General features: G+C 36.6%; 2 protein-coding genes across 3 annotated transcripts in view; both read right to left on the bottom strand.

Annotated features, from left to right (window-relative positions):
- Positions 1–507: 507 nt before the first annotated feature.
- LOC145213919 (uncharacterized) lies at positions 508–5434 on the bottom strand. Its single transcript, XM_080082327.1, has 5 exons — positions 5234–5434; positions 3966–4093; positions 3588–3746; positions 2854–2974; positions 508–2496 (listed from the first exon to the last, which is right to left on the bottom strand). Exons 1-5 carry the CDS (start codon positions 5417–5419, stop codon positions 1384–1386), a joined length of 1707 nt encoding a protein of 568 aa, XP_079938453.1. The 5' UTR covers positions 5420–5434; the 3' UTR covers positions 508–1383.
- A 3774-nt stretch (positions 5435–9208) lies between these two features.
- LOC145213917 (uncharacterized) overlaps positions 9209–24920 on the bottom strand; it is a 115177-nt gene continuing 99465 nt past the window's right edge. The window contains exons 5-33 of one of the 2 annotated variants that reach the window (XM_080082325.1): positions 24572–24658; positions 24390–24512; positions 24143–24314; positions 23956–24062; positions 23027–23229; positions 22581–22668; positions 21586–21740; positions 21283–21445; positions 21090–21209; positions 20856–21029; positions 20451–20583; positions 20206–20275; positions 19757–19924; positions 19231–19456; positions 19014–19110; positions 18630–18758; positions 18150–18394; positions 17386–17494; positions 17013–17119; positions 16769–16917; positions 16336–16435; positions 15217–15290; positions 15015–15149; positions 14290–14424; positions 14069–14211; positions 13827–13962; positions 13267–13370; positions 12630–12769; positions 12322–12407 (exon numbers count right to left, since the gene is read on the bottom strand). In XM_080082325.1, the coding sequence (XP_079938451.1) occupies positions 12322–12407; positions 12630–12769; positions 13267–13370; positions 13827–13962; positions 14069–14211; positions 14290–14424; positions 15015–15149; positions 15217–15290; positions 16336–16435; positions 16769–16917; positions 17013–17119; positions 17386–17494; positions 18150–18394; positions 18630–18758; positions 19014–19110; positions 19231–19456; positions 19757–19924; positions 20206–20275; positions 20451–20583; positions 20856–21029; positions 21090–21209; positions 21283–21445; positions 21586–21740; positions 22581–22668; positions 23027–23229; positions 23956–24062; positions 24143–24314; positions 24390–24512; positions 24572–24658 (3878 nt within the window). Of the gene's footprint in view, positions 9994–10290; positions 10452–11526; positions 11662–11831; positions 11949–12321; positions 12408–12629; positions 12770–13266; positions 13371–13826; positions 13963–14068; positions 14212–14289; positions 14425–15014; positions 15150–15216; positions 15291–16335; positions 16436–16768; positions 16918–17012; positions 17120–17385; positions 17495–18149; positions 18395–18629; positions 18759–19013; positions 19111–19230; positions 19457–19756; positions 19925–20205; positions 20276–20450; positions 20584–20855; positions 21030–21089; positions 21210–21282; positions 21446–21585; positions 21741–22580; positions 22669–23026; positions 23230–23955; positions 24063–24142; positions 24315–24389; positions 24513–24571; positions 24659–24920 lie in introns of those variants that run through there. The other variant, XM_080082326.1, reaches the window with a different exon arrangement.

Here is a 24920-nt window from a genome sequence, read left to right as displayed (position 1 = left end):
GTTCAGCTTAAAACGTGGGGAAATTGCCGCAAAACAAGTTTCGGTTTAATCCAGCGAGCATTGTGTACTTTGCTGTAGCAGAAGTTCTCAGTCCTTGAGATTCGACCTAAGTGAAACCTCCGTGTGGTTCGAACGCCCTTTACAGCGTTTTTTCGAAAGGCGGAACCGTTTTCACTCATGTTTGCACTGCAGGCATACCGTGGTTATTAGGTAAATTCTTTTCAAACAAACAATTTTGAAACACTGCTCTAATTAATTTCTTGGTTGAGTTACATCTCATAGAGGCTATTTGCACAAAATTGCTTTTCCCATTTAACATTGCGTTGCACCACCAATTCGTTACAATCTGTTTCTTTGTTGTTGTGCAAATATCACGTGAAAAACAAATAAAGTTTGAATAGTTCGGAAAAGTTTATTGGATGGTAAACTTGCAACGAAAAAACTTCTATTGAGTTTGCCTGTTAGAATCAGCTTGTTTTAAAGCCTGGAACAAAAGCAAACAACAAGTTTCAAAAACGTCGGAAACAAATTTGTATTTCATGTGAAGGGGGACCAATAAAATACATCGTCAACTAATCAAACACAACCGAGAGCTAAACATTAATGGGTACTTGGCTTCGTGGTAAAATGGGGAACTGGAAATACTTGTGAAAGAGATTTTGACAAAATTTCCATGCAAAGAAGGATTTCAATATAAAATCACAGAGCCTAATAAATACCCTTTTCAGCATCATAACTACAGCGTTACTACGATTTCGATCCTATTTTGCAGCAAAAATGTCTTGTCGATCTATCGTTTGTTAATTCAAATGCGGCCACGAAAAAGAACAGGTGGAGCAATTTGCCCCCTGGCAGGTGTCTCAATGATGGTCGTATAATTATTATAAACGTGTAATGGAAAATGCCTCGGGTTCCCAAAGCAGGGATCGCCGTAGACTATGTTATTGTAAAAGGCTGAATAAAACCGGTTGCGTTGGGCTAGCCAGTTGGTGTCATTTACACCTCTCCTTTGTTAATTCGACACGGAACACCCCACACAAATCATCACAGGAGGCCCGATAAATTAAAAAAATCGTTAATTTAATGTGGAATTTCCCCTAACCAAATCTGACAGGCCGCGTGGTAATAAATGGCGCCACTGATTTCGTCACTCAGTGGCAATTGAAAAATGGAAATTGTTCATAAACCCAACATCCCAAAACAATGGTTTTTAAGGATATAGGTAAATACAAAATAAAGCTCATATTCAACGTAAAACACAAGTGCGAGTTGCCCTCAAAGTAATACAAATGACACCAGTAGCACGGTTGATGTGGCATAACGCAGGCATGACTTATTGAAAAGACTTATTAAACAAAAATGAAGTTCCACTGTCGCTCTTGTTTAACGGCGAGGCGGCCAATGGTCGTCACTAATTTCTTGGTAAATGTGGCTGTCTTCACCTCGTTTGGGTGGCTGAACCTGCACGTACGCACCACCGGTGGAGGATCCTGCTACGTCGGTTTGCGAGAGGGGACTAGTATTGAAATAACTAGGACCAGTCGATATTCCCGCATTTGATAAGGGTTCAGTGCCTGAAAAGGTTTCAGTCTTGTGTGCTCTGTTAATTGGCATTACCCTAACGTAGTCTCGATCTGGCGGGTCTCTTAACTGGTTGCTTACTGATACTGACTGAATACCACGAACTAGGGGCTCCTGTTTAATTCTTCGGAGCGTTTCCATACCAAACCGTGATGTAACAAATGGCCCTATAGGCGGGTATTTTATGGCCCCATCTTCCAATGAAATGTCAGAGGGGTCTTTTCCTTCATATAAATCCTCTTCAGAATACTGTGGAACATATTGCCGAGGAGGTCGACGCAACGGCTCCTGTTGCTTTGGTGGCGTCAAAATCCTATGACTATATGGTATGTTTGATTGTTGCAGTTCACCTTTGTTTGATGGTGGCCGGGACGAAGGCCTGTATGCAGTGTTTAGGTAAAAATTTGTTGGTTCCTTCTCAACCCTGTTCAGTCTGGGCTCTGAGTTCATACAACGTGAGCGCAGAGAAAAATTTTCATCAGTATTCCTGTCCGTAGGCATGGCAGGTGCTGAATTGACCTGAGGTGTATTTCCATAAGGTTGAAACGCACCCATGTGTTGTTTCTTATTCAAAGTATTCCAGTTTTCAAATCTAGAAATCCTATTTTTATTTTCTGGTTCATTGGTTTTAGTTCTTGGTAAAGTGCTGGGCAATGACAGAATGTCAATTTCTATTGAACGTCCCATTTGCGATGAACCCAGGGCGCATCTTACATGCACAAGAAAGTAATCCATTCCTGCATTGAGAAGAGCATCCTGCCATGTACCAGTTCCTGGTTTTAGGAGGCTTTCCTGGTGAAAGAAGAATGTCTGTCTTGGTCTGTGATAAATAAATCCCAACTTTCCCATCAGTTCATCTGCCACATCTTTCGGCAAGTTCTGTCCTATGGCATGGTGGTAACTTCCGCTATATATCTATAAGTAATTAAAAACAAACCATGGTTATGCCACAATGTACATAAGATACTGCAAAAAATACATAAAGTATACATTTAATTTGATACATTAATAAAACAGCCAGCCAGTTAATAAGTTTTACATTTTAACTAGTTTTGTTTAATTAATGAACTTTACATTCATATCATTTTGTAATTGTATGCTAAAAAAACAAACCTTAAATGTTTTGCCACTATTTTTGTCAATAGGGTTATACACTTGCATTAGCTGTAAAAATATCAAAGCTCTCTTTATTTTCAGAATAAAAAAAACACATAACTGTGAATGGAAAATGTTTTCCAAGTAACAGAATGGAAAATATTTAAAAAAACATACTTTCACTTTTGTGTAAGACTTTCTCCATGGAGCCCTTATAATGCGAAGTGAATACCAATGCAAAAGAAAAAATACTGATGCCAATCTTCCCCAAGTAGTTTGAATGTTGGCTTCTTTATTCCTGTCAAAAAATCAAGACAAACATTAAGGACAACTTGTCACACATAACAAATTTGTGTAGCAGTGACTCATGTGTATGGAAGAAACCAAATCTAAAAAAAAACTAACTAAAACTTCACATAATAAGGGATGATTCACTAAGCTTATTGTAACTGTGACATCATGAACAACAATTTCCTGTGAGCACAGACAAATACTTATCTCAGAATCTAATGAAAACACTCGAACCCTATAACACAATCCTTTTTGGGTAGGTAGACTATTGCTCATGACTATATACTATGACCAAAAAAGAGACATTTCCATGTAATTATGATTAATTATATAAACCTAAATTAGTTGTAGACAGTGTACACTGTATTGGCCTATAACGCCTCATCAGTGCAGCTGGTGACAAGGCTTTACTGGCTAGTGTGGCAAGGCTACGATAATAGCGTTAAGCTTGTCCAACAAACTAGACTGACGTAGCCTGGCTACACTCGACTGTACAGCTAATGTCTTGTCACCAACTGCACTGATGAGACCTTAAATGTTGACACAATGATTTTAAACCAAAAATAAATTTAAGTATTTATGTTCACATTTCATCTTTGCCCAAATATATTTACACAAACCTTTGAACAATTTTTTTGAAGTTTTTCAGACTGTGATATGACGATTTTTCAATCTGTGGTGTTGCATTGCGATTAAGGTATGACTCTGCAGAGCTAAAAACCTGCCGGTATTCGTCACTGTCGGGTGAAGAATCATCATCAGGACAAAATACATTAAGACTGAAATAAAAAAAACATTTGACTAACACAAAAAACTAACACTTTTCATTGTTTAGCAAATTATTGTGACATCAGGTTTATGTACATGTACTATTACAATCCAAGAAATGTCCAGTGGTAGACTATGCAGTGGAAATAGGAACAAAAAAGTAATCTGGCACTTTTAGTACATTAGCAGGTCACTAATTAATACAACACAACTCTTTTGATTCAACTCACTTGAAGTCTTTGTTTTTTACAAAGTTGTTTTTGTATTGCATTTCATATGAATTGGTTTCCATGTTGCTTCCATTTTTTATTGGAATACAACAGTAAACATCAGTTCTGTTTTTATTTGCATCAAAAAACTAAACATGCAAAAAATACAAATATAATTATAAACATATGTATATAACACCATTGTTCATGTATCTAAAGCAAATTGGTGGTTGACTGTGCCTAAATTAGGGTTAACAGACGTCCTGAATTTCCTAGACATTTTTATAATTCAGGTATAAAATCTGTGTCTTTGTTATGTTTTTAAAACACTTCTAACAGCCATAATTTAACCTCTAGTAGCCTATATTAGTTCTCTGGGGTGATTTAAATAAATAGGGGCAATTATTTTGTTAGCAAAGCATGAAACTAACATGTTGGTTTCTTTGTTGTATTGGTGAACATTGGCTTTATAGCAGTTTATATTTTTGCTGTTGTCTCTGTGGTTTTTGATTTACAATAAATTCAGGTGAAAAAGATGCTCACTACAATTTCAATGGTATTTAGTGAAATCTTGCATCTTTAATGCTAACCCAGTCCTTTTGGAGAGGAATAGATTGTAATATACATTGTGTACAGATTTGTGGCTTATAGAGACCAAGGCTATGCTTTTTAAATACAACATTGGTATTTAACAAAAAAAACATGTTTTCATATTAAAACAAGCCAAAAGTTCCACCAAGTAAACTGAATATGTCTAAATATATACATCTAAATTTGGTATAATGTAATCTTGTTGTTTTGAACTGTGTTAGCTGTATTTTAATATTCACATACAACTTCCACTACATTTTTTTCACAAAAAAAATAAAGTAGATCTTCAACTTAGATTGACACAATGCTGAAAAAGCCTATATTTATTCAATTAAACTGTAAAATATACATAAAAAACTTGAATCCATTGCCTATAAAAACACACACAGTTCCATCTTTACATCGGTTCTTGCGCCCAACTTTTTTACAAAATGTATTTCTTCCACCAAGCAAAATAAACTTACGTGAAACACTGGCTGCACTAACAACTGAGTATGTCATTAAACTTTGGTTAAAGTTGTGTGTATTCAACAGTCTGTATGCTCATTGCTGATTTGCTGACGCGTTAAAGTCACAAACTTATCACAAGACTATGACAGTTACATACTGACTGATATATATTTAAAGCGTTTATGCCATAGCTGAACATTGTTTGCGATAAAAACTGCCAAAACATCGGGTCGATTTCAATGACGAACCAATTTGGCCTCCGCCATTTCCTTGTCTTGCTTGCCACAGCGCACAAACAACTCCATCCATCCGTGACGAGAGCTGCGTAGTTTCCAATTTTGAACAAAAGGGCATGCGGGCTTCACCCGGTTGAGTTTATTTTGCGGAGTGTCGCTACCCAAGACACCTTGGAAACCACCAATACGTCGCGTCATTATCTACGCTAGAATTTCCCACAGTTCTCGTTGGAAATCTTCGTTGCTAAATGGGATATCAATAAAAAAGAAATGAGTATTTATGTTCAATTTTTCTTCGGAAATGTGTTTATCTAGTAATTTCCAAAACGCGTTTCAAGTAAAGATAAGGCCTTCAGCGAAATTGCATAAAAGAAATTATTCCTTTCTTTACAGCTGGCATTATACAACACCAGCAAGCTCTATGAATATTTGAAGTGAAATGGAACGGTTTTAGGCAGAGAAAATGTGTTTTCCCAAACTGATTTAAATTCATGAAAGAAAGACAAGTGAAAAGGAGAACAAGGATTTTTATGTAAGCATCGATCGAGTCCCGTAAAATCTTATTTCGTGGATTTGAATCCCTCCCAGGCTAGATTGTTCTAGCCTACGCCTTGCCATACGGTGGGGAATGCTTGGTGACCGGCTGATTCGGTATGACGCCTTCAATGGGCCTGGCGTCGGGAAGAGTGGGGTGGGTTGTTACAAAATTTGTTTCGACTTTTACTCATCTTAACTATTTATTTTAAGTTATAATCAATTTATACAATTTTATTCATCGCGATTCAGAAATTCCAATCCAAATTTGCTAAATTGGTGACATCATTGTTTCTGAAGTGAACAAAACAGTTGTTTAGAGTCCAAAAGTAAACTTTTTGAAATGGTAGCAATATCAAGTATCTTGTTTTGCACCAATATTTTAGTTTCTTTCATAAAATAGAAGTCACATCACAAGCTTATGTACAATGTGAGTATTATAATATCAAGTATCATTGTATGTCACAAATCATGTTGTTTATTAAAATAACAAAACAGATCAAAAGGTTTATAGAATGAACACAACACAGTTTACAATCAAATTCATTTTTAAAGTACTTTATGTCAATGAATTCACAAACTTTAACTTTTGACATAACTTTAACCATGGAATGAATGACATCCTATAGTCCTTACAGTTTCTTGTCCTTGATATAGTAGTAAGTTTTCAAACTTGGTCCAAAACCTGGATTTTACACACATATATAATTAACTTTTAAAAAAATTATGAGCTTGCAACAACAACATATTGTCACTAAATAACATTTTAAGCACATTATTTATTAACAAAAGTTAAGTATTACCTTTCTCAGGCCCAGATGATAATCATTGTTTCAGATGTGGGACACCTTGTAACAACTCACCCCACCAGCATGGTGCAACTTAAACCAAACTGGACTTAAAATTAGCTAAAGTTTGCAACTTTATTTTTGTACAAGGCGCTAACATACCACTATCACTTGACAAAAAAACTTGCTTTATAGAATTTATTATTTTGTGCGCTTTAGGAGAGTCGATTTAGCTTAAGTCCAAAAATTTACTTTACACACCTCAAAATAGCAAAATTTGAGAAGTCAGCGAATACCCGCACAAATTTAACCAAATTTTGTCACGCTGGCCGTCCCGGATGTACCAACCGACATGCGTAATTCCAGCGGTTTTATAAAAACATAGCCGAAGTTATTCGCGTTGTAACAACCCGCCCCTGTAACAACTTACCCCACTCTCCCCTAATGTGATTTTCTTTATTGACGCTCGAATGTCATTTTTGTTGACAGGCTAACGCGCTTCAGTTAGAGTCCGTCGAAGCAAATGATTGGTTTATTTCAATTAGTTAGACCTAATAGCATTTTAACACCATAGGCCTACACGTCGCAAGAGTGAATTGTAGATTTCGTTTGTAGGCTAGGCCTAGACTAAAAGTAGCCAACATTTGTTGCACTTTCTGCCTATCACTAAAAATATGAACCATCAGTTTTGCATTGTATACGGATTGTTCATTTGTTGCAATCGAGTTGAAACGTTTTTTGAACTATAGGCTATGTAACCTACATAAATACTTGCTATAGTAGGCCTACTCTATCCATGTAGGCTACGTAGTCCTACGTATTTGTTTTGATCCTTCACTGAAAAAATACGTAATTTGGTGACCTGGTCGTGTTTTGATGCAACAAGCTAGAAAAATCACAAAACGATTTGTATTATTGTGCCCCATTCTCCAATGTACAAAATTTTAATGTTAATTTGGCATCTATTCTGGTTTGTTAGCCTACTGAGTGATGTAAGAAAATCGGGCTTCGTACCTTTTTAGCGAGTTAAGTTTCTTCAACGTAAAACGAAATCAGAAAACAAATTGTGTGAAAAAAGGTTCTGTCAAACCCGTGTCCAACGCTAAACAAACACTGCCGCTAGGTGGCACAAGTAAGTTGCGAATGCGCGAAATAAGTTTATTGTGTGCAGGGCTACCATATTTCCATCCCCCAAAAGGAGGATACATTATTGAAAAGAACATAAAAAAATACTTTGGGCGCCTACAAATAAAAGCCTTAGAAATTAGACGGTATTGAATTATAATTCGGACAAAGATAAACGTTTATCACACCACTACACTGAAAAACCCACCTGTATTCTTTAAAAAATAAGCTGAAGATTAATATTTAGCTGTTTTCAAAGGCATAATTGTTACTTATGTAGTTGGTGAATCAGAAATTCTTTAAAAAGGAGGACATTTGGTTTAGTTTTTTAATCCTCGGAGGACAACTTGTTTTTTGTTAAAAAGGAGGACATGTCCTAATTTGTCCTAATTAAAATGGTAGTCCTAATTGTGTGTATGTAGCCTACAGGTGCCAACCGGACAGTTCCAGTTTTGCAATGAGATTTAGCTAGAAAGCTAAATTAAGATTCTGAAACGGAATTCGTGCATTTTAAAGGCGTAAACTCAGCGTGGGGCAACCTTCTTTGTTAAGGAACGGGAAGAGGACAAAATGCAAAACAATTATAACTATGTTACTATGCTAAATAGTAGCCTATAAACCTACTTTTTTACTAATGCATCCTAAAAGCAGTAAGTTGAGAAGTTTCAAATTCAGGACATTTGTGAAGATAAAAAAGAAAACTGTTTTACATTTCAAATATGTTGTAATAAACGTTTCTTGTAGAATTAGATAGTTGATTATCTGACGATTCCTGTTTATTAGTCGGTTAACATAGCCTAATAACCAAAATATAAATATTCGCGTGTATGATATCCGTTATTCGTATAGTATTGATATCCGAACTTGTTTTAGGGACATATAGTTTAGTATTCAAACCCATGTAACATCAATGTGGGATTCGTAAGTTTAAACTCATTTTGCATCCAATGTAAAGATAAGCCAGTGATTTTTCCTGGTTGGAAGGGTTTCTCAAGCGATGGATGCCTCTACGAAATTTATTTTTAAACATTTCATTTATTTATGAAAAGTTTTTCATTGTATTTGGGAAATTATAGGCAAAAGAAGTGTAATTTTTTGGCTTATTTGGTTGATGTGTCGCAAATTTTATCCCATAAAAAAAGGAATCGCGACTCAAAACAGGTTGAAAGCATAACTTTGGGGGCATTTTTCTTTGTCTGGTTTCCTTATTATTGCGTCTTTACATTCTTTTTCGTTCTTTTTCTTTAACGGATCGTGGTTTCGGTATGGTTGCTTTGACGTCATGTGCTACAAGTATCACACAACAATACCTCTACGGGTAAATAGTGCATGTTTTTGCACAGCCTTTCACATCTACCAAAACCCTTGTATTAAACAAACAGCAGCAAGTTAAAGAATGTTTATCGAAATTATCAGGATTCGTGGGGTAATAAATTGGGATCCACAAACGAGCTGCATTATGTTGGCAAAATTACCAAACCACCGTTGCCTCGTCGGTTCAGATTCTTAAATTTCGAGCTATAGTGTCAGACACTGAGAGTAAGTGTGGGCTATACTTTATTGCATATTACATTGTTTACAACAGTCATCATCAACTCGCAAATAAGCGGACCGCCAAAAAATTGGATACGTATAACGCAGCAGAAAAAAAACAGACGTCTGTGAGCCAACCCTTAAAATTAAACAATACCAACAGCCAAAAATATAAACTTTTCATGAGTAGCTTTTCAGGGTGAAGTCTACGCAAAACCCAAAATTAAATCCAAACCTAAACAAAGACAGTGAACTGCTAATTGTGCAACAATAAAAGACGCGTTTTACCAACAACAGTAACAAATGGCACAAAACAGAACCAGCGATTATTGCACGATTAAAACAAAAAACTTGGCAGTAAAATAAACGGTTACAAATCGACAATTCATTTCTTGTCTTTATGTACAAGTTAAAACGAGTTTTGTCAGTGGAATTCGTATAAAAACGCTACAGCCAAAAAGACTTGATAAGCAAACACCGAGTAAATGTACAAAAAACACTTGACTTGAGTCAATTACAAAAATTGCCTGAGTCGACGCCAATAGTGCTGTGCTATGTTAACCTTAAGTTCCTTACTCCGAGCTCTTAAAGTTACCGTACGTGTCGAACGACTGGACGTACTGTAGAACAGCCTCGTAACAGAATTCGTATTGTTCAACACTGCCGACCATTCTAGGACGCAAATCGCGAAGATTTTTCACTTCTCTCATCACATCCACCTTGTTTTCGTTCTTTAGACGCTCGAGCAGGTTGGCAACTCCGCAAAACATCCCAGTACGACTTGATCCGTCACTAAAAAAAACTTGTACTTAAAAGTAATGTACGTGGGTTTAAATAAAACGAACTTAAATCGGATAGGACTTCACTCTTGGTCACAACCTTGGTAAATCTAACTTTCGGGCAAATAGGGCTTTTTGAATACAATTTCGGGTTTGGAACGGATTTGGGGCTTGTACTTTTGAGTTAGGCCAGCTTGTATTTGGCTTTTGGAGCTTAATACTGCCCAGCTAAACGTATAAGCAAAGTCAAGTTATCAGCTTTTACAAAAATACAAACAACTTAAGGAATGGTTTTACAATTTTTACAAACCTGCTATGTACAAGAGCAATTATTCGTTTTCCTCTCACGTCTGTAGCGCCAGCTTGGAAGCGCTCGACCTTGGATATGATTTCTAAAAAGGCGGAAGTTTCTGGAACTGGTTGGACGGATTTCCAGCTATTGAAGACAAACTGCTTGACGTGGTGCTGGGCCTATCAATAAAGCAAACAGTTCAAGATAAAAACACTTTAGAAATGCCCCTTGGGAAAAAATAATTTCGAAAGGAAGTTTTCAGTGTTATAAAAGCAATAAGAGACCACATGAATTAAACCTGCGTTGAATGATCAAAAAGTTACTTGAAATTGGGTGTTTTAGTACTTTATATTTATTGTCATTAAAAATCTGAATAGTTCTTGTACATCGACGCATGTGATCTTTTCACATTTTCTGCTGATAAAAGCTCCAAACGAGAGATACAAATTATTCGACGAAACAAGTGTTTTCGAGCAGCAATGTTTAGGGCGAATAAAACATGTTTATCTGTTCTTTTGATTCGATTGAATAAAACAGCTTTTTGCTCAAATAATCGGCTGACTAAAATACGCGTACTTTCAAATTTATTTTGATGAATGACCCATATTCCGATAACCTAATTCAGTGGTTCTCAAACTTTTTTGACCGCGACCCAAATCTGAGTATTATGAACATCTCACGACCCAAGCCTCAAACATCAAAAAATGTAACAATTTCGAGGCCACGTCGTGGCCGCACTGGGCCTGCCCCTGTCAAAATGGCTGCAGGTTTAACGAGTTCGATTCAACAATACTACATAACACAACACACATTGTGGCTTTGCAGCACCATGATCATTGATTGAAGTGAATCCCAAATCTAAAAAAGGTTCCTTGTACGAATACCTGCTAATCCTTAAACGGTAACTGTTACATCTCCACGTTCAGTTTCGCATGATTAACTTTTATTCCCCGTGCTATGACGTTACAATCGCCTTGTGCGTAACAGTAAAATTGAAAGGCTATTGTCAGTATTTCGCAATGATTAAGTTCATTTTACTGTACAACGTGGTCGAGTGAGTGGACTTTACTACTACTACATTAAGCAAATTCGTTTGTTTTTACCTAATGCAGTAATAGTTCGTTTGGATAGAATTGAACCACCATAGCGCGACCCATTTTTTGACCCTGCGCGACCCACGTTTGGGTCGCGACCCATACTTTAAGAACCACTGACCTAATTAAATGAAAACTAAAGAAATTCAAAGAAACACACCGTGGATGAATTTCTAGTCACTTGCATATCACGTTCCAAATATCCATGGCACTTGTTCAATCCCACAATTTCAACATTGAACTCGGGAAAAAGTGCTGCTTTCTGCCCCAACCAGTATTTGCTGCATGAAGACTCCTAAACCGAAAAAGTTTCAAATAAAGACTAGCTCACACACTTAAAGCAATAGCATTTTCTTGTGCACAAGTATTTTCTTGTTTAAGAAGCGTTTGGCTGATACAATATGTCCAATATGTGGCCACTGTGTGCTACTTATGCAGTAAATACAATTCGTTGGTGCCGTTTACCTCTTCCAGCATAACAATGCAGTGAATGGCGTTGTCCGTTACACATCGCCAAAATGTGTTGAGATTGCACTCAGGTGGACTTTGTGCCACTATGTAGTAAAATCCGAAGTTGTAAGCCTGTTAATAAACAGTGGGTATAAGGTCAGAAAACATGGGCATTTGACATACTATGTTATATTAGGCTCTGTTTACAATAGCACAAACATTCCCATCAGCGGCCTCAGGTTCGGAATAAGATTTCAACGCCCGTACATTACGGATTGCCCCTAAAACTGGTCTTAACAGTCTTCAAAATTACATTTAATGGTATCCAACCTTTTTGTTTTAAAACACTTCTTTTATGAACTCAATAAGTATGTTTTTGTCCCTTTTTATCTGCGTAAAATAACCCAATTTCAAATCTGAAATGGGTTGGGGGAGGGGGGCTTGGGGTGTGAGGACTGGTCCCTGATCTATATAGTCCTCAGATAAAAACATTTCGAACCCAAAATTAACTCACCGGAACACTTGAGCCATTGAGATACGGAATTTCTTTATCGGTGGAAAGCATTCCCACGAAAGCCAGGCTGTGATCATCTGTTCAAATAACGAGAATTGATTTGGAGCAAATTACCAAACTAACTTAAATATTTACTCCAAAACATTACATTACAGCAATGCAAACGGCATGTTTCAGTAAGTTTCAAATTCCTCTTGAAATTAAAATTGTTCCATTAAATATGGTTGAATTGCAAAATACTGCTGGTGGGGCAATACTTGTTTATTAAATATTAGTAGTTAAACTTGGGGATATCTTACAGGGCAAAACCGAGGAATCGACGTTGAATGCTTTATTTATGGCTTTCCGTCCCGCTTTTGTTTCCTTCAATGAAGGAGGAACTATATCCAGACGATCAAACTGAATTTTCAGACGAGAGACGTGAAGAGAATCGTCAATACTGCACAAAACAATTACGAGCTTTATTTAGATCTTATGTAATATCCTTAGGGTCCAAGGATTGATGGCCGAAAATCAACATGAGCGTCTACGACTACGCAGTAAACAATATCCACAAGGAAGCGAATTCAATACAGCTACCGAAGCCCAATTAATAAATAATGGTAAAAATACAAAATGAATATTTAGCACCAAGTATTCACCTTAACTCTATGTACTTGGTCGAGCCCAATCAAGCTCCTGTATCACATTTGCATACCGCAGAAGCAGATTTATCGTTCGGTTTGTCATTGGGTGATATTGAAGTGTTATCAATTTGAACTTAGCCGACCAATGAATTACAAGGAAACCGTGTAAGATCATTTTTAACAAATGTAGAACTTTGCACAAGCTAGCTTACATATAGTTCTTTTTTCACTTTGAAGTCACGACATAGTGCATAAATGCGTTGGAGGTCGTTTTTTGTAACATTTACAAGACAATGATACAATCACTTACACTTTCAGGTTATCGTACTGAGTAGCAAATTCAAAAGCCTCAACGTCAGTGTTTCCGAATGCCTTTAGTTCGGCAATCAGTTTGTGAACGAACACGTACTGACCCTGTAAAAACAATTGAAACCATTAGCGGAAAAATATGCTTTTTCTGTTACAGGTACATAAAGAAGGAATTGTCAGGGCACTGGTTCTATCTTTCAGCTTCTGCAATACTTCCACTGAAACCCTTAACAGCCATGAATATTTATAACTAGGATCAGCCTTAAAAAGTTTCTGTAGACTCTTTACAAGAGCAAACGTATTGGCATCAGGCTGGCCACAATGGGCGTAATACAGAATTAACTCTTTTTAGGCTTAAACTAGAAAATGTATCTTTCCATGGCAACGAATTCAAATCGACGGCGCGTCACGAGTAAAAAAATCGCCAACTTTACCATCAGTTAGCAACCATGAACATCTTTTAAGCTAAAACACTTAAAAATGGATCATAGTACGCCTGGCCACAAGAGACTACATACCAAATGAAACCGGTGCATAAATCTAATTTTAACAATAACCTACCAAGGTCTGTACCATCTCTGTTCTGTTTAGTCTCATTTGAAAGACAGCTGCAAGAACGTTAACTCTCCCCTCGGCTTCCATTTGTTCACCAAGAAAGTCCAGAGCTATGAAAGTTCCAGTTCGGCCGATACCCGCACTATAAGAGTAAAGAAAAATATAGAACGCTTCTAGTGAAATGCTACCCAGAATTACCGACACAGTGCGAGTTTTTATACTCGCGTTTATCAACATTAACCTCCGACCTGCAATGCACAAGCAATGGTCCCCCGCTGACAGCATGTCCTCCCACAGCCAGTTTGTGAAGCCAGAATATACTAGAGGTTGTATGTGGGATGCCATGATCAGGCCAACCCAAGTATTGCAGCTGCTTTACTTCGAATGGATTCTGCAAGTCATGACAAAAAAGCATCATCAGCTTACTTAGCACAGGAAAAGCAACAAAAACAATGAAATAACATCTCACGTTAAAACGAGACATGGTTACACGAAAAGTTCTACAAATGACGTCACCAAAAGCCGATTCGTTGGTCGTCATAACAGTGCAGTTCCCGTACTGGCATTGTATTCCTATTTCCGGCCAATATTTGACGCATTTTTCCTGCAATGATAAAATGCCTAATAGACGAAACAATTTTCGCCGTAAAAACTGTAAGCAGGAAGCAAAAGTCCGATAAGACCGAAACGAGGCAGAAGCCGAGTTCTGGGCATCAAGTTTGATGTCTGACCTGACTTTAAAGTGATGCTAGGTAACAAACCACAATCTGCTAAACATTGAAAAAAAATACAAACGCTCTAGGTCAGGGGTGGGCAACCTGCGGTCCGCGGGCCACATGCGGCCCTTTGATTAAAGTTGTGCGGCCCGCAGAGACACTTGGATTTCAAATGTGCTGGCAAACGAGTCCAATCATTACATATTTTTGAGCAGATTAGTGCGCCCGGTGCTTTTTTCTGCGACCAGCCAATATGTTGCAAGAATCAAATGCGAATTTTACTTGTAGTAAGGCATTTTTGGTACGCAACGCAGTAAAATCACTTTGTGTCATATAAACGTGCGGCCCGCGATCTAATCATCGCAATTGTATTTGACCCCACAGTGACGAAGGTTGACCATCCCTTTTAATCGTTGGATAAAAACGGCCTAGCCCTGATTGGAGATACATGTAGGTGACAAATAAATACACTCCCGACCTTGTGGTTCTCTGTAAGTTGAGTTAACATGACGATGATTGAGCACTTTTTATCGGTCACCATTCGCCAGAAGTCATTGCAAGTCGATTCGGTCGGACCCTGGGTAGCTATGTACTTCTTTGGCACCGAGTAACCCTGACATCACATACACGGGGTCAAGTGAGGTCACATACAAAAACACCAGGTTTGTTTAACAGCTTACGTTTATGTACGAGGCATTGATGTAGTCTGACATCACGTCCGAGCTTTTGCTCAGAACAACTCTTGCTTCGTCACCTGAAACGGAAAAAGAAAGATCCAGTCCAACTTGTGACTTACAAGATTACGCATAACACGCCAAACATTTGAAAAAGCAGAAACAAACAAATCACCATTTTATGAAATTCGCGCAGTATATCTCTTCACTCATTACATACAAAGCACAGTAAGTGCTACTATGACCTTGTATGGATTTTCTATGTGAAATCATCTCGGTATGTAAATCGTTTTAAATGATATTCAAACCGTAAGATGCGTATAACGCTTGTTTTATTAATATTATGCAAATGACATTGAGAAAACCAGTGAAACAAGCACATGTGTTGCAGGAAGTACGTAATTAAAGAGTCGCTGTCACCTTATTTGCATTTACCAGGTTTCCCACGACACTACATGCTAATATACGCTGATTAAGTCACAAAAAACAGTCACGGACACAGTTAAGTGTTTCAGTTCTGGTTAAGTTCTGGTTTTTCAGTTAATCAAGTCTGTTGTAAAATGTGGTAAAATTAAATTGCGAAACGAACGACGGTTTATCAAATGCAGGTAGAACAAACACTTCGCCGGAGCAAAATGAGGTCGTACCCAACACAAACAAGGAAGTTAAATCGATAAATATGGACCATCCAGTCCATAAATGGTCATCAAGTCTACGTTACAACAATACGTCGGGTTTCATACAGTCATTGCAGCTGACCCCAACAATACTGAAAGGCAGGAAAAGTGACGAATTTCACGCCTTTGTGGCCTTTGTAACTTTAAATAAAAAAAACAGTATATGTGATCTTTGCAGTGAAAACTGAAACACGCTAATTGAATCCATCAACGTTTTGATCAAAGTTAGGAACAACGACACAAAGGTGGCGAACTGCACCAGAGTTTCGTTTCATTGCCAAAATAGAACCCGAACAAAAGTGAAAAGTTTAGTCACCTTTCGGGTACATTTATCAAACTGTGTTACACCTAAGGCTTATTTTTATCAGTCAATGACCGGTAGTTTCACAAAAATATAATTGAATAAAAAGAATAAAGGGCATCATGTCCAAACACAAAGACTACTTACTTGGAAGAATGTTTTTAAAGCGATTCTTTCGATGCTGTTGGGCAACTTTTCCGTATTCCGTGCTGACTTTTGCCTTTGTCACAAGCTCAGGCAAAACTTTCTAAACAACAACAATTGCATCGATTACAATGCTTAAATCAAATAGTGTACTATTCAAAAACGACGAAAAAATACACCCACATTTCCAAACTACACAGTATTTAAGAATTAAGTGTGTTACTTCGAAAATAAAGTTGTTGGAAAGCGACGGTCTATACTTAAGATCAAACAATAAAATTTCGTGATTACAAAAGCCTATTTTCAATAACTATTACAAACAGCAGTCCTTCAAAAACTGTTGCCTAAATGCAGGTGTGTGCAATTAAGAAATTCAAAATACCATGAATTGCGTTAATTTGGTACCTATTTGTGTTTTTTCCAAAAGCTACATTACCTTAAATTCGTCGACAAACAGTCGATCTTCTTTTGCTCGCTTATTCTTGTAGGTTTGAAGAAGTGAATCGGCCGAGATAAAAAATTCGTTGAGTTTCTCTCCAGCTTGGTTCATCGCATCTTCATCACCACTAACACTCTCAAACGAATCTAAAAATAAAAGTTAACGGCGCCTGGTGTGAGTGCTGGAACTCTTACTTTGAAGTTGTTAAGACATTGCGTTTGGCAACTTCTGCCGCACAAACCTTCGCGGTTGCTAGGGCGACGGACTGGTCGCATCTGGTTCACGTTTCTTGCGGCTCCGTTTCTTGCTCCACCTGACTTGGTTCTTCGCAGACGGCGACGTATAGGCCTGAAATCAATCAAGATATGACCGGGGTTGCCAACTTCCAAAGCTCGAATTTATTTGAAGAACAATAAGACTGTGGCACTGCTGGATCCCAAATGGTAAACTAAACAACTAAGATCTAAATCCGCTTGGCTGAGGTATTATACGATTTTACTGGAATTGAATTGATAACGTAAGGGTTTAAAATGGTGACTGCGGGAATTGCGAATAGAGTTTGGGATGTCAAGCGGAAAAGGTAGTTAAATCGAGCAGGAAAAAATGTTTCTCACCTTCGATAAACAACAATCAGGATAATGGCAATGATAACCAATAAGGCAACAATGGCAAGAGCGATGTACAAGCCCAGATCGCTGGAACTGTGAGGTTGTGGAGCAGCACCTAAAAATCAACAGAGTACAACTTCAAGTTTTTTAGTGTTCGGTAATAATTAGTTTTGCGGTTTTTGATGGGCTACTCTAAAATACGCAATTATAGCAAACTACTAGTAAAACGTATGAAAATGCTGACGGGTAGGGCTATTAGGGTCGGGGTAAAGGTTTGTCATCACACTAACATTATAACTTAATTTTATACATCCTTTTTACTACCACTTCCAACTCGTATTAGTCCAAAATGGGTATGTGAGATTTATACTGTTGTTGTAATTACAAACCCTTACCCAACCCTTAAAGTTCTATAACCGTTGACATTTACCAAGTTTGATACGTTTTTCAGTAAATTGCATATTTTAGAGAAACCCGTCCAAGATAGAAATGCAAACTAGTCTTTACGCAATTTGAAGCTAATGCTTAAAGTTATTTTCATCTTAATGCCAAGAAGATCTACGGATTTTACCAACAACAATACGATTGCGCTCAATATCCAGACAGCTAACAAAGAAAATTTGGACAAAAACGATTGCTTATCGGAACTGAAGCGACATTTAAGAGCCAAATTTAAGATAGTGTGTTTAATGTTATATTAAGCTAATTTATCCCATGACAGGAGAATATTTTAAGCAATTTTTAAGGATCTAAAAAAAGTTTTTGCTTACTCGTTACAGGCTCTGAAATAGGGCTTGCAGTGTATATAGTGCCAGTATCTCCAGGAGTTGCAGTCATCACGTAATACTGGTACTTGGCTTCATTTTGCAACGGGCGGTTTTGTCCACGGATGACGTTACCAGCGTTACGTCGTTGGCGGCTTGTGGTCTGGTTCTGGCAATTTCCAATACCTGACGCCTGACTTGCGTCACAGCATGTAGATGTTCCGTCCCCCAGTGTTATATCAGCACTTCCACTGAAAACAATGTTGAAACAAAATTTAGTGCTATTTGTCGAAGTATTTCTCGTGAGGTTTAGTTTGTTAATTTCTTCTTAACCAGCTTAAACAGGTATTTGTGTCTGTCAATTGACAAATAAGCTTAATTCTTTGTCCAGAATCGAAAATTATACAAGACAATACAATGTATATGGCGTGCTGAAACCTAATCAATAAGCCAAAAGATTCAGTGTCGTTGCACGTTGGACATTACCTTCTTCTTGCAACAGCAATGTAATGTTCTCCATCCCGAACAACACCAATTCCTTGCTTGATATCAGTGATGTTACGTGTGACATTTTGCGAACTGTTCGTCACCTTTAACATCACCAGCACATAACAACTGCAACAAGAAAAAAAATATGCTATATATGGTACACAACTGACTGGCACTAGCCCTGTGCAAAAAGTCTGGTCACCAAACTGGTTCGGTATGAAGTATTCAATGCGCCAGGTGTACTATGATTATGTGTATGTGATCGCTGCTCTGCATTAACGCATCAGCCTGATCTCGGTTATGAATGCATGTTCATCTTGTAATGACTTGCATGCGTTTATTTCAAATTTCCTAAGTGGTCAAACCTTCTGAAACAAATACCTGATCAAACCATTTCTTTCACTGACTGCAGGTAATCGAATCTTTGCACTATTACCAAAAGAACCCGGAATAGTGGGCAACGAAATCTGAGAAGGTCCTAAACATAAAATAAAAAAACAAAATTTTAAATAATTGAAGCTTATTGTATGTTTATCTTGCAGAAATAAGTCAAAACTTTTACTGAAATGTTAAGAAACTAATTTTGGTCACACAGTACCTTGGGTTGGAGTGATGCATGTTCCTGAAGCAAAATTGGAAACGGCCACAGGTACCTTGCTGGAACACTTTGTAAATGGGAGAGCAGTGACTCGAACAGAATAATTTGTGTTGGCAGTCAAATTTTTAATTCCATAGTAAGTTAACTTTCGATCAAGTTTGTCGATAGTGTGTTGTTGAGCAGGTTCATTTGAACGACTGTTTCGAATTTGTGCATCAAAGGTTACCTAAAAGTTTGCAAAACAATATGTTGCATTTTTCCCTTGTGGTTTTTCTTGGGGCTGTAGTGGCTCTATTAATTCGGCGCAAACAGTGACCTTCATTGCTTGTGATGTTAGACGGTTTTTGCAGGGTTGTAATACTGTAGATAATTTATATAATCCATGTCCTACTTAATAATTTACTTTTGCATGCATGCAGTGGTGCTACCAATTTGGCAAAAATCAGTGACTTTTATTGCTTTTACAGGGTTGTGATCTTACTGCTATGGATTTTGGGCACAGTACCCAAACCAAACTATTTAGTACCTGATATGATCCAACATGAATTGTATCATTAACATTCCAATATACATTGCATGTGGATCCAATCAGCGAAATGGTGACTTGAGGGGTAGGCAATGAAATCTTGGACAAAGTAATTGGGGTAGTCTGTAGTGGCCAAGCAAGTTGACATCCCTCAAACATTGGCATCACCTAACGAGCAGAAATTGATTACTGGCAAAAAGCACATTAAAGCAAATACTTTGCATGCAAAAATGCACTAGTTTAATATATCATACACATGAATTTGCATAATTAAAAGTGGTGCTCCAAATTAAAATTGGTCACTACATTATGTTTATGCAAATTACTAAATAGCTATCAGCAAAATTGAGTGTTTTTGCATTTTCAGTATCAGCAAATATATTGGTTGAAACTTTTCACACATGTTATAAACTTCCATGTCTAAACTTCAAAGTCACATAATTACTTACTGATATATCATATGTTTGACTGGTGTTTAAACTTGCTATGGTGGTCTTTGTTTGATTTAGCAATACAACTCTGAACAATGAAAACAGTTTTTGAATTTTTTTGTATTTAACAAAAAGACAATAAAAACTGGTAGAATTTTCCTTTCACATAATTTTGAAACTATTAGTTACAAACACTACAATGTACATTTCCTTGGTTTAAGTTGGGACAAATAGATTGTTCAAGGAAAAACAACAACACTGACTTGTATTTACTGTTGTAGTAAACCTTGTGTGCTAATGAACTTGCACCAGCCATAAGAGACCATTCAACATGGATAATTGAACCATCACATTCATCACTGCTCACATTAAAACTAGATGCAGGAGCAGGTGGCACTGTGAACATAGTAAACTTGTTAAGAATATTTTTTTAAAATGACATATTTAAAAAAATGATGACACCAACAGCATACTTTGTTGTTACTTAAAACACACTATATTTTTTTTAAATGTCACTCAGGGTGGTTTTGTTGCACTGCTATGCCATGCAAATTTGAATGTTACAGCCAATCCATATTAGACAGCATAGTTTAAAAAAACATAAGTCTACATGACAATAGACTTCTTTAACAATCATTATTGCAGTTTTTGTAATTACTACTACTTACATTCACAGACTGCTCTTGCGAAACTATTTTTATTACTGGATGAAGCATGGATGTCATTTTTTGAATATGCACCAACTCTAAAACAGTTTCTAGGATGAGAATAGGATTGCCACAATGGAAAATACTGCAAGGAACTTGATGACATCCAAAAATACTTGTTACCAAGGCCAGAATCTGAAAAAAAAATGTGTTATGCGATATCTACTTAATCAACTTACAGTAAAACATACTCACTGACAAAGATTCTCTTCAAATCTGTCATGTTTGTTGCTAAAGGAAGACTGTGACCTTGATTTTGACAATATGACACAGCTTCACTGCAAGTCAGGGAATAAGAAGAAGAAGAAGTAGCAGCTGAAATACATGCAAAAAAACTAAATTAGGCACAGGGTTTAACACAGTTAGTGTACAGGTATGTTTTACTTACCTATTCGCAATATGTTGTATACTCCACTTTGCACAGGTACATGAGTATAGGAGTTTGTGGCAAAGCACTGAAACTTCTGCATCGCAGTAGCTTTACACAATGTCCCATAAATATTTAGTTCACTTTTTGCTTCATACTCATGTGAAGAATTAACAGTGGATACCTGAAAATCAAATTGACCTGGTTAATGATGTACATGTTTCACAGAACTTGCTTGTGAATTTAAATGCTTGGGCTCTCAGTAACACAAAAGCAAAACCATGAAAAAGTAGTACAGCCTGACTTTGGTGTGAAAACACTTACCACATATTGACTTGTTTTAGGCAATTCTGACCCGTTTGCAAACTTCCATGAGATATATGGCTTTGGAACACCATTAAATTGACACAGAAATTTGACACTGTTGCCTGATGATGGCACATGTGTAGTTATACTCCAAGTAACTGATCTTGGTGCACCTTTAAAAAAGCAATACTTTATTCCCAAATTACATTCATATTCTCCCATAAGCTAATTAAGTTAATTGTTTGCGGACAAATCTGTTTATTCGCATATTGCATAATTGCATAGGGACCGAAAATCCCAAACCATAGCCTGTCATTTGTTATGAATACAGCAAAGATAATCGGATATCGTAAAATTATGGATTTATCGTTTTGTTGCCAAAAACTACAAAAGCAGAAAGACAAAACAGATTCAAATTAAAACCTTAAATTTAAACAAGTAAAAAGGGTAAGTATATCATATATATTTGTTGGGTGTCTTCCATGTCAGAGCACCTTCAGTTTGGGCATTGCAAACGAGCATGTGTTTAACAACATGTGCTGTTTAGACCAGAGGTGTCCAACATGTGGCGGAATAAAAATACTTTTGCCAGAAAAGCTCTGTAAACTTGATGTGGCATGTATGCCGAATGTGGCATGTAGAGCATTTGACAATGGCACACAAGCTTTTGCAAACATTCTGATGGTAAACATTAGGCCTTAGGTCCAGTAATTTATTTACCCACTAATAAAATTTAAACTTAAGCTCTGTTGCAAACTATTTGTATTTTTGTCACATACACAAAATAAACGGTTTCATGTCAATACATTTTAAAACCAAACTTGGCATGGCAGTATTTTTGAGTTGGGCAACCCTGTTTTAGCATACACATCATCACATAAACAACTGATGTGAATAACTAGTTTTCTCTGTACAAAAAAACACGGTTAACAGAATAACCCAAACCCTGTTCGAATCTGTTTGTTCCAGCAGCACATAAATGTTACGAAAAATCATGAAAAACTTTTTTATACCTTTTACTGCGATGTTCACACTTGTTGCAGCAGTATTTCCACTAACTGTTCCAGTGCATTGATATTCTCCTCCACTTGGAAAGACAGGCTGCAAAATATACATTGGGACATGGGTGTGAAAAAATAAAAAACCCAAGAAACCATGTGACTTGCTTCAATAAGAAAACAAATTGTGATGTTGAAAAAAGTAACACAATGTTAGGCTGCTGTAGTGCAACGGCAACATTTTTCATGTTTTTGGGCCTATATTTTTGGGACAAGTAAAAACCTTACAATCAAATCTTTAAATACAATGTACTATCAAATTCGACCTTGTACTAGAGTTATACTCTTTTAGTGTAAAACATGGTGTATAAAGTGGCCTAGCTTTATTAAATCATCATACCAAATCAAGTGGCAAATTAAAAATAAATAGCAACTAAGTGGAGCTAATAAGTACGGCTTACCCTCCTAAAGTTCAAACAAGACTTGTTTGTAAACTGTTGTAATTGATAAACATCACCAGTCAATGGCACTTCAGTACTTCCACGCTTCCAAGAGGCTCGAGGCAATGGATTTCCACTAGTGTAGCAAGCTATTGGACAATTTGTCAAAGTCTCATTCCATAACACTGTCATTTTTTGCTTTGAAGCTCGGACCCCAGCTTTTTCTAAAAACAAGATAATAAATATTAGACTATAAAAATCTGCTGTCATATTGTGGATACCAATCATATCCAACCTACAGTCTATGTTAGGAGACAAATTTTTACCACTATTAGAAATTGCTAAAAAGTGACAAAAACCAATTAAGATGCTTCTGTAACAGACAGGTTAACAACAGCAACATAATTATATAAGACAACCAAAATAGAAAAATTGAAATAGATACAAATATACAAATACTCAAAAAGAGCATCAAACTATTAGCGTCAGTGAAATATTTAATTTATGAAACAGAACATTAATTTCACTTATTCACCAGTTTCTGCTGTTTGCCATTGTTTTATTACAGTACTTGTATCAGCATCAGTATTTAGTATATTTAGTGTGTATATAAGCATTACAAATAAAAGAATTGCTTACTGTTTGTAAAGAGACAAGAATTAGTTTATTAATTATTTACATGTTAAATCAGTTCAATAATTATCTATCAACTTATCAAAGATGTAAATAAAGCAAACATTATATCGCAAATACAACATAATGTTTGCTTTGTTTACATGATTGACTAAAATATACACATTTTTCTGTTAGCTTTGTTGTATTGTATAGTTTATCATTATAATTCTGTCTTCTTAGTTTAAAAACTATGTTTTGTATATTAGCAAGAACCAACAAAATTCTAACATTCTTTCCTTGCATCACAAGGCATTGTTATGTATAACAAAACAAACCTGTTACATATACCAAAACTGGCTTTGCTTCAACAATTGGCGGATTAAAAGTGTCAAGAGAACATGAGATGTCATAGTCTGTGCTCTTTTGTAAGACTGTTTCATAACTGCAATGTTCATTACAAATGATTAGTTAAAAAGTGAAACAATACTATTTTGGTTATTAAGAACATGACACAAACGCTACTTGATTGTTTTTGTTGTCTTAAACACAGTCCATTTTTTTTTCACTGAAGTTCCTTTGTTTACTTTGCACACAATACTTCTGTTTGATCGATTTATGATTTGGATTGTTAATGTTGCTGTTTCACCTTTTGCTATCCTTAAAGTTGAACCAGCTGTGTTAATCTCCATTATTTCTGTGATCAAACATTTGATAAAAATGCGATTTGTTGCAATTACAAACAACTTGTTTCACATCATAACCCACATACTTGATTGACATTGTAACCCAACATATTGCCTTAAGCAAGAACATTTGTAGCTGCAACCAAAAACGGTACAAGTCCCACTGTTTTTACAAGGGACTGGAGTACATGGTGAAGAATGAGGAACAGCTAAATTTTGTAAAAAGTGGTTGAAAAAACTGACACACTTCAAGGGCTAGGCAAGTTACCTCTTTCACAAACAAATTTTCTTGTAACAGTACAAGGTCTAGATCCAAGGATTGTTGTGGATATTGTACCACAATCATAAAATGGTTCTAAAAAAACTTTCGTCATGAATTAAATTTTTGGCACAACAGATTTAATTTTGTTCACTTTAATAGATACAGTGAATAAGTCCAAAATTAATTAATATGTATAGTACCAAATCAGTCATAGTATGCTGAGCCTATTAAAGGCATAGTACCAAATCAACCTGTCACCAAGCATTGACCATATGTCAAGGCATAGGCTAGAAAAAAATCTGCGGGTTTGATAGTTATGACAAACACAGAATTTATTTATATGCTGCTTAGGAAC

Source organism: Phallusia mammillata, chromosome 2 (assembly GCF_965637545.1).
Source record: "Phallusia mammillata chromosome 2, kaPhaMamm4.hap1.1, whole genome shotgun sequence".
Lineage (NCBI taxonomy): Eukaryota > Metazoa > Chordata > Ascidiacea > Phlebobranchia > Ascidiidae > Phallusia > Phallusia mammillata.
The sequence above is the reverse complement of the archived record's forward strand: the minus strand, read 5'-3'. Positions and strand labels throughout refer to the sequence as shown.